The sequence below is a fragment of the Engraulis encrasicolus genome, chromosome 16 (assembly GCF_034702125.1).
Source record: "Engraulis encrasicolus isolate BLACKSEA-1 chromosome 16, IST_EnEncr_1.0, whole genome shotgun sequence".
Taxonomy (NCBI): domain Eukaryota; kingdom Metazoa; phylum Chordata; class Actinopteri; order Clupeiformes; family Engraulidae; genus Engraulis; species Engraulis encrasicolus.
Genome location: NC_085872.1, coordinates 8,065,333 through 8,075,332, shown reverse-complemented (window position 1 = coordinate 8,075,332; position 10,000 = coordinate 8,065,333). Strand labels below are relative to the sequence as shown.

General features: G+C 50.2%; 1 protein-coding gene across 1 annotated transcript in view; it reads right to left on the bottom strand.

The window, feature by feature from the left end:
* The window catches only part of pax3a (paired box 3a), a 32,985-nt gene that overhangs the window by 9,626 nt on the left and 13,359 nt on the right, over positions 1–10,000 (bottom strand). The window contains exons 5-7 of the mRNA XM_063220154.1: positions 4,999–5,198; positions 2,086–2,251; positions 377–603 (exon numbers count right to left, since the gene is read on the bottom strand). Coding sequence (XP_063076224.1) covers positions 377–603; positions 2,086–2,251; positions 4,999–5,198 — 593 coding nt within the window. The remainder of the gene's footprint in view (positions 1–376; positions 604–2,085; positions 2,252–4,998; positions 5,199–10,000) is intronic.

The following is a 10,000-nucleotide window of genomic DNA, read 5'->3' as shown; positions in this document are numbered from 1 at the left end:
TGCTTCCCTGTGCCGTCAGTGTAACAGAACACATCCTGATGACACCCAGCACCATGGCTAATGACCGACTGCCACCCACAGCAACAACGTGCATTATCAAATCCCCAGCTCCATGGAATGGTAGCATATGACCCAAGCCCACACCTGTCACTTCTCATCATTTCCACTGTAAGCAGTAAAAAAAAAAAAACAGTGAACCACAAACAATAAACATTCTCCCCCAAAGCTGCATTTTAACCGAAATCAATGAGCAATACCAGGCATGGCAAACCAATACCACACTTTCCGCAGGTAGACCTTGAGACCAACTCTGAGACCGCAGGTGTATCTCTCCCCCCCCCCCCCCAAAACACAGACACAGTTGTGTTCAATCTACCTGAGAGGAGAGGCCATTGCCAATGGCAGGGTTGACAGGGTTGGAGTGTCCGGGCGGAGGAGGCACAAAGCTGTCAGAATATCCAGAGAAGCCGTGGCGGCCGGAGGACAGGCAGTAGGCCGAGCCTCCCTCCTGGGCCCCCGCTGACGAGCTGAGCCCAGTCTGGTGCACTGAGGTTGGGGGCAGAGGCTGAGGCCGGTGCACCGTGCTGGCCTGTTCTGACACTGCTGGGGAGGAGGGCGAGAGAGAATGTAGGTGAAGTCACACAATATGTTTAAATGTTACACATACATTGCATTTGTGTTCACTGCCGTATTCATCATAGATAGTGTATCATAATCATATCATATGTATCATAATGCATTTCAAGATGCATCCAGGTAACATTGGTCATAGACCACAAGCAGAAGTAGGCACGGTATGATTATCAATGACATAACACTATTGTGGGGCTGATGCAAAAAAAAAAAAAAAAGTTAGATCTGCCTCTATCCTATGTCTTTGCTGTATGAAGCTAAGGGGTAGGGAACCGAGGCACTATGTTGTAGCCTGACATATGGATGGTGAGGGGCTGTATACTGTACTTTGAGATATGGATACGTAAGGGCATGTAGGGTCTAAACAGAGTGATACCACTCTTCCCTTTGGTATGAATAAGGGCAGGTAGGGTAGGAAACAGAGGCACTATACCAGAGAGACTGGATATACTCTTAGAAACTCGAACTATACTGTACCTTGAGGTATACATGAACGCAGGAAGGGGCTGGGCTGGGTAGGACAGAGGGACTAAACTAGTGTTTCTCAACGGGGGCGCTACAGCCCCCCAGGGGGCGTTGAGGAGCCTTAGGGGGGCGTTAAGAAGGATACAGCTGAGAGGGGGTGGGGTTTAGTTCCCATTGGGGTGCATTAGTCTATTTCATTTTTCAATACTAAGGGGGGCGTAGGCAGGCTTATGCTGAGATCAAGTTGGCGTTGGGAGGCATATGATTAAGTCTAGGGGGCATTTGTTCAAAAAAGTTTGAGAACCATTGGACTAAACATTACTCTACCTTGAGAAATTGAGAAGGGCGGACAGGGACTTAACTGTCGTATTTGAGATATATGCATGACAGCAGGAAGGGGTTTTTTAAGACAGAAGCCATACAGAGGGACTTAACCATGGGTGGGGAACCTGTGGCCCAGAAGGCAATTTATGGCCTGCGAAGCCTTCTTACCTGGCCCCGGATATCATGTTAATGTTATGCAGCTTCACATGAAATATGCCATGCTTTGCAAAGCAATCTTAGAAATTACATTACAATTCAAGTTATATATTTCAGGGGACCTAGTGAAGGTGGGGTCTGTTGTAAAGCCGGTGGCTACCTTCAATATATAGGCCTGCAGTGCAGGGGGGAAATCATGGACTGCGTTCAAAGTACAGCCAGAGATATTCTATAGAGATATGCCAACATAATAGGTTTCTATGGGCACCTAACGCGACCAGGTTCCGGTCTGCCTAAAGGGGCGTGTCATAATGCTCCTACAATGAATAGAACAGTCCTTAGGTCTGCCTAGGTCTGCCTAAGGGGGGCCATAATAGAACCAGGAAACAATGGGCCAATGGAACCTCTCTCTCTCTACTCTCTCTGGTACAGCCGTTGGAGGACATAATAAAATCTGTGTGGCTCTTTAAATGACAACGTTTCCTCACCCCTGGACTATACTGTTACCTTGAGATATGGACGAGGGCGGGTAGGGGCTGTCCGACAGCTGATAGGGCTGCAGGCTGGACATGGCTGAAGGCGGGAAGCCTCCGGGGATCAGGTGATTAAACGCCATCAGCTGATTGGCCCCTGCCTGCTTCCTCCAGCGGGCCCTGCGGTTGCTGAACCACACCTGCCAAGAGGAGAGGGAGAGGCAGAGCGAGACGCAGAACGAGAGGCAGAGGCAGACGGAGAGGGAGAGGGAGAGGAAGAGGCACGAGAGGTTAAAACAGAGAGCTAGAGACGGAACAATTTCAATGTGTTTCCATTAAGGACAAAAACAAACTGAAAACACAGACTTAAGTTGTCATTTCCAAGAATGTGTGGGTTAGCTGAACCTCCTTGCTGCGTGAACAGGATCACGTGGGGTTTGAATGGAGCCTTTTGTTCAAAACTATGTGGGGTGGCTCTGTGTGTCCTCAAGTGTGTGTGTGTGTGTGTGTGTGTGTGTGTGTGTGTGTGTGTGTGTGTGTGTGTGTGTGTGTGTGTGTGTGTGTGTGTGTGTGTGTGTGTGTGTGCGTGTGTGTTTTGTGTATACTTTTGTGGGTTCAACAATATATAGCTGGGAGCTGGAGTCCTCAAGTGCATGTTGGTCTGTGTGTGCATGTGTGGGTGTATATGTGTGTCCGGTTTGTGTGTCTATTGGTGTTGATGTGTGTATCTATGTCTATGTGTGTTGGTGTGTGTGTCTAGTCTATGTCTGTGTGTGTGTGTGTGTGTGTGTGTGTGTGTGTGTGTGTGTGTGTGTGTGTGTGTGTGTGTGTGTGTGTGTGTGTGTGTGTGTGTGTGTGTGTGTGTGTGTGTGCGTGCGTGCGTGCGTGAGTGCATGCATGCTTGTGTGTGTGCATGTGTGTGTGTCTTCATCTATGTGTGTTGGTGTGGGTGTCTATGTGTTGCTGTGTGTCCATGTCTGTGTCTCTGTGTCTATGTGTTTGTGTGTGGTGTGCCTTTGTGGGTTCAACAGCACATAGCCAGAGGCTAATGAGATACTAATCTAGACATCTGGGCTGGCTAAGGCTGATGACATCATGCCTTTATCAGGACCAGTCACGGGTTTTGGTCCGTGGGTCTAATTTCAGACCCTAACTGCATTAGGCCAGTTCAGTGGTGATCCTTTAATAAAAACAGCTCTTTTCTTAAAAACAGGAACCAGTATGCAACTATTTGGGGGGTTCACCCTCCCAAGTTAGAGTACAAGACCAGCACATACAGGAAGTGGGGAACACTGAGGGGTTCTCTCTCTCTCTCTCTCTCTCTCTCTCTCTCTCTCTCTCTCTCTCTCTCTCTCTCTCTCTGTCCCTCTCTCTCTGTCTCTCTCTCTCTCTCTCTCTCTCTGTCCCTCTCTCTCTCTCTCTCTCTCTCTCTCTCTCTCTCTCTCTCTCCCTCTCTCTCTCTCTCTCTCTCTCTCCCTTTCTCTCTCTCTCTCTCTCTCTCTCTCTCTCTCTCTCTCTCTCTCTCTCTCTCTCTCTCTCTCTCTCTCTCTCTCTCTCTCTCACACACACACTTTCTTTTTCTCCCTGTATTGTTCTGTATTTCTGTGTGTGTGTGTGTGTGTGTGTGTGTGTGTGTGTGTGTGTGTGTGTGTGTGTGTGTGTGTGTGTGTGTGTGTGTGTGTGTGTGTGTGTGTGTGTGTGTGTGTGTGTGTGCGCGGTCATGTGACTAGAGGCTGTAGGAGAGGAGAGGAGACGGAGGGGCTGTGTGCCAGGCTGCATTTAGTATCCGTATGCCACACATCCGACAGAGCCTGAAGCGGTACCCAGCGTGAGGGTTGGGTGGTGGGATGGACCAGGGGCAGGGAAGGGGGCAAGGAAGGAGGGAAGACTGAGGATGGAGGTGGTGCTGGTGCTGGTGCTGGTGATGGTGCTGGGGCGGGGACAGGGGCAGGGGAAGGGGCAGGGGCAGGGGCTGGGGCAGGGGCTGGGGCTGGGGCTGGGGATAGGGATAGGGATAGGGATGGGGATGGGGATGGAGATGGAGATGGAGATGGAGCAGGAGATGGAGATGGGGATGGGGATGGAGATGGGAATGGGGATGGAGATGGAGATGGAGATGGAGATGGAGATGGAGATGGAGATGGGGATGGAGATGGAGATGGAGATGGGGATGGGGATGAGGAGGAAGATGAAGATGAAGATGAAGATGGGGAGGGAGATGGAGATGGGAATGGATATGGGGATGGAGATGGAGATGGGGATGGAGATGGAGATGGAGATGGGGATGGAGATGGAGATGGAGATGGGGATGGAGATGGGGATGGGGATGGAGATGAGGATGGGGATGGGGATGGAGATGGAGATGGAGATGGAGATGGGGATGGGGATGGGGATGGGGAGGGAAGATGGGTTGGAATAGGAGAAAGTTTGGGGGGTATGGGGTGATGAGGAGGACAAGGAAATGGTTTCATACTTTAGGCTATTTGGGGGTTAAAGTGAGTAAGAGAGGGAGACTTGGTTGGATGATCATATGGATGAATTGGATTTGGTTCAGGTTTGTGTGGGCTATGTGTGCGGTCGGTCACAGGCCAACAAATGCACTCCTGAGTGAGTGTGTTTATTTGAGTATGTGCTATTTAAGTTTGTGTTTACACATGTACTGTGTGTGTACTTAGGGGCAAATGTGAAGCCCAACATCTATGTATGAGCGTCTGTGTATGCAAATGTCAGTATGTGTGTGTGTGAGAGAGAGAGAGAGAGAGAGAGAGAGAGAGAGAGAGAGAGAGAGAGAGAGAGAGAGAGAGAGAGAGAGAGAGAGAGAGAGAGAAAGAGAGAGAGAGTGTGCACTTGTAGTATTTATGCACACTGTGTCCACGCATATGCATGAATGTGTGTGTTTGCATGTGTGCATATGCATTAGTATAATATGCATGAATACGTGTCCTACCTGCACGCGTGCCTCTGTGAGCTTGGCTCTCTGGGCGAGCTCCTCGCGGGTGTAGATGTCGGGGTAGTGCGTGCGCTCGAAGGCCCGCTCCAGCTCCTCCAGCTGCTCCGCCGTGAAGGTGGTTCTGCTGCGCCGCTGCTTACGCTTCAGGGGCAGGCCCGGTTCCGAGTCCACGTCCGATCCCTCGTCTGAGTGGCTCGCTGGTAAGACAAAAATAAATTATAAGTATGCACTGGGGTAAAATATAGGAGGAAATAAACGGCTTCCTCTCCATGGGGCAGGCTTGGTTCCGAGTCCACATCGGAACCCTCATCTGAGTGGCTGGCTGTCAGGGGTGAAAGAAGGCAAGTGCACACAGGTGCATAGCACCGGTATAAATTTACAGCTGGTGCACAGTACCGGTAAGGTTTAAATGCTGCCCAAAACCCACAGTTTAAATAAATATTTAAATAGGAAACACGTACAACCATAGTCTGCCATTTGAGACAAGTGTCCTCTTATGAAGAAACCCCCGAAATAGTCATGTAGCCATGCTGTATATGTTTATTTTGTTTGTTTATTTCGTATTTGTTTGCGGGTCGGGTGGGGGTGGGGGTAGCACCGGTAAGAAACGAAAACTACTTTCACCCCTGCTCGCTGATGAAATGAAATAAATAAATATAAAATAAAATAAACAAACAAACAAACAGATATGGGATTATAAATATAGAATTATACTGATTTCTGGTCTCAATGACAAAAGTTTGTCAAAGAATATATACGTACATATACATATGCCATCATACTTTTGCTGTAGAGAAAGTCTGTGATAATGACTCATGGTGAGTTTAACCAAAACCTTTATCGCATCACTTCGCAAGACATCAGTTCAGCTTGCATCATCGTATTGTGATCGGAATTAAGCCCTAAGACCATCTGGAATATACCTGGTCAACATGTGGCTAACTCCTAAGCATGGCGGAGAATTCCATAGCTTGGCCAAATCCCAATGACGACCTGCAACCCCAGTTCACCCCTTAAATATGACTCCTTTATGACATGTTTACTCAATTTCAACTCCTTTTGTCTCCAGGGCCCGTTGACTCGAGTGAAAAGAGGGATCTGTGAGTGGTGGTGGGGGTGGGGGTGGGGGGTATGTGGGCCCCCTGGGGTGTGCCGCGTCTGTCCCCAAAACACAAGGACCATTGGAGCCACACCACCTCTGCGACTCAGCCCCAGCCCCAGCCATAGCCATAGCCCTGGCCCCAGAGCCCCAGAGCTTTAAGCGTCCAGGGCCAAGGGGGCCCGGAGGGGGGGGGGGGGGGATACTGGGCTAGGCTGAGTCTGAGTCTGGGCAGCTCGCAGGTGGCTCCCTTATCTGTTTGCTCAGTTTAAGTTGGGGGAGAAAGCAAGCGCCTTTCAGCGCTAATTCAGCAGAAGAGTATGTGAGCCTAGCCACCCCAAAAGCCCAAGGGGGTACTGGGCACCGCTGAGGTGCAGAGAGAGGGGAGGGGTGTGGGGTGCATGACTCTGTGGAGTGTGGGGCAGGAGTGGGGAGGTGGGGGGCCGTTGGAGTGGGGAGGAGGAGTGTGGAGGTGGGGGGGGGGGGGTGGTGGAGAGGGGAGGTGGTGGGGGGTGAGTGGCGTGGGTTGTGTTGGGGGGAAGGGGTGGGCTTGTGGGGTGTCACACAGTGTTGAGGGACTTGCCAGTCTATTAAATAACCATTAGGCACCTCAAACTACCGTGACAGTCCACCATTGTCTGACAGCCACGTCTCTGTGGAAAAAAGGAGAAAAACCCACGGTCCAAACACACGGACGCATCTGCTCCCTCAAAAGTTCAGCTCCATTCTTTCTCTCTTTCTCATTCTCTCGTCTCTCTTTTACTTTTTTTCTTTTTTCTACCCCCTTCTCTCTCACTCTCTCTTGAGACAACGATATTTCACCCACAGATGGTTAAGAACAGAGAGACCCAAAAAAACCATTCCTATCCTTGGCCTTAAAACAACACACACACCAGCAGACCAAGCCGTGAATGGGGTATTTTTTTTCTTGCTCATATAATGTCTCTGTAGTATTGCGTTGTGATAGAGGGCACGGCTAATGCTGTGCGCAATTGAGTGAATGCACTAACTTTCCAGGCAAAGTGGAGAGAAAGATGTGGAGGAGAAGTGGGCAAATGTACATGGAGACATGGGGCATGGCGACTTGTGATAACTCCGATGACTATTGCAGATTTGGAGTTCAGACAAACAAAAATGATGACAAAGAGGCAGCGGAATACAGAGAAACACCAACAGTGAAAGACGGAGAGAAAAGAGAAAGTGGTGGAGACAGTGAGAAAGATACACAACGACAGCCAGACAGGCAGGCAGACAGACAGACAAACGGGTCGACAGACAGGCACACAGACAGAGACAGACAGAGCCAGAGAGATTCATGAGAAGCACGCGAAACCAGAGGGCTTCATCTGCGTCTGTGTCTGTCTAACTCTCCGTGCCGTCCTGGTGGGCCGCCCGCCACTCCCTGGAGCCAGGCAGGAAATGCTTGTGCTGGCTGCCGGTGCCAACCTCTCTGGGCACCAGGGCTGGGGATTAGGCCCACTCAGGGCTCCACAGCCAGGCTAGTCCCAGAGAGAGAGAGAGAGAGAGAGAGAGGCAGAGAGAGAGAGAGAGAGAGAGAGAGAGAGAGAGAGAGAGAGAGAGAGAGAGAGAGAGAGAGAGAGAGAGAGAGAGAGAGAGAGAGAGAGAGAGCAATTGGTAGGGAAAGAGAGGAGAGGGAAAGCAAGGACTGAGAGTGTTTGTGAGGGAGAGAGGGCTCGAGAGAACGAGAGAAAACGAGAGAGAGAGAGAGAGAGAGAGAGAGAGAGAGAGAGAGAGAGAGAGAGAGAGAGAGAGAGAGAGAGAGAGAGAGAGAGTAAGAGAGAGAGAGAGAGCGCGACTGGTAGCTATAGGGCCTGAAGACGGAGGAAAGAAGGGAGTTAGGGGAGGATAGGGATAGAGAGAGCAAGAAAAGAGAAGAAAGGAAGAGGAAAGAGAGAAGGAGAGCTCTTCATTAAATGTGGACTATAGGCGCCAGGGTGCAGACCGCAACCATGTGAGGCTCTCTGGTCAGTTAGCCTGTCTGTGCCTTCAATGGGGGACGCCAGTGCTAAGCAAACGTTGGCGCGAGTGTCTACAACAACCAACAGAGCTCTCCCTTCTTCGGTGTGCCCAACAGGTCCTCACTGCAATTGTTGGCTCTGATGCTGGAAAGTTCTCCCATCATGAGAGACATAGGCGGAAAGGTTCAATCAGAAAAATTCACCTCAATGCAAAGTGCCTAATAAAGAATGACAAAATGCAACTCATTGCCTCTATGTAGTAAACTTGGTGTTTCCCGTCTAATTTGTGTTAGTTAAGGTGGTGGGGGTAAGCCAGTATCAGAGACATATTACTATCATCACTGAAACGTCCAATTTGAGAAGCTTCATATGTACTATGTAATGAAAAGCCCTAAAAGTACACAACGCCTGGTGAAGCAACCCTAGAGATAACATTTACAACAAAAAATCTTCAACTTTATTCGGGGAACCTAGTCAAGGTGATAGGTGTTTGGTGACAAGGCTGTGGAAAACCCTGGTGAGCTACAGTATTTAGTCAGGAAGTGAACGTTTCAGACATGGCCAAAGGCAGGAGTAAACATGATGTTAACACCCTTGTCAAGATGACAAGCTGCCCATTATGGGATATTGAAAAAACAGCATTTTTCCCAGAGAAGGTTCAAACACCACAGAGACAAATGTGGGCTAACCATAAGCCTGGAAGGTTGTTGTCCACCAAAACAAAATTGGACTGAATAGATACATATTTTTTCCATATCACACAGCCACAGACACAAAAAGCACAAACAATAAAACAAAGTTGTTTTTTTTAAAGCAGCTTTGGAGAAGACTCACGCAGAAGCGTCTGCACTCAGACAGAGAGGCTCCTTGCAGCCGTGTATCATGTTAGACGCAGGGTGGGGGTTGAGGACCTCTCATGTTCTTTTTCCCCCTCCTCGAATTCTGTCTTCTTTTCTTTTTCTTACTTTCTCCCTTTTTCTTATTCTTTTTCATTTTTTTTATTATCAGTAACTGCCTCGAAAGACACTCCATCATGGCCAGTGAGTTAATAGCAAGTGACACTGTTACTTTTGTCATCCTGAGGAGCCCTTTCTCTTTCTCTCTCTTGCTCTCCCTCTCTTTCTTTCTCTCAGTCTTCTCTTTCTTTCCCTCTCTCTCCCTCTCTCTCTCTTTGAGTTATTTGGCTGCCTTTTGTTGGGCTGTAAGGAGCGGCCTGTGGCTGGAGCCTTTTCTAGCAATTTCCACGCTCCATCTGCGGGATCCATCACGGCTGCCTTGGTCCGCATTGAGGCCCTTGTCACCTGCCCGGCAGGGGAGCAGAGGGGTGGGGGCGGGGGTGGGGGGGCACAAAGAGGGCCGGAGCGGGGCCACTGGGGCTCGGGAGGGGCACAGCAGGGGGGCGCCCCCAATCCTTCCTCCTCCTCACCCAGAGGGTTACAGGGGCTGAGGAGAGGAGGAGGAGGAGGAGGAGGAGGAGGAGGAGGAGAGAGGAGGAGGAGGAGGAGGAGAAGGAGTTTTGGGTTGTGGGTTATGGGGGTGGGGGTCGGCTGGGTTGAGGAGCAGGAGGGTACAGGGTTATGGTGAAGGGGTAGAGTTGTGGGGTATGCGTGTGGAGGTGGGGGGGGGGGGTATATATATAGAGAGGAGCCCAAAGGCACCTGGAAATTTTAGGGGTTAGGGGTGATGATCCGCAAGGGGGTGGTGAGTGGAAGAGATGGGTTTCAGCGGTGGACGGGGGTCAGTGGTTTTGGGGGGTGACGGGGTAGTCAGGGAGGGTAGATGGGGGTTTTGGGGGTTTAGGGAGGGGGGTGGGGGGGCATGCTCCTTAACCTAATTGTGGCACGCTGCCTGCCGTCAGGTCCGTTTTGCGTTAGTGCTCCTGCATTGGCCTCTGGTCGCCGCCATCTTTGCTCAACTTTTC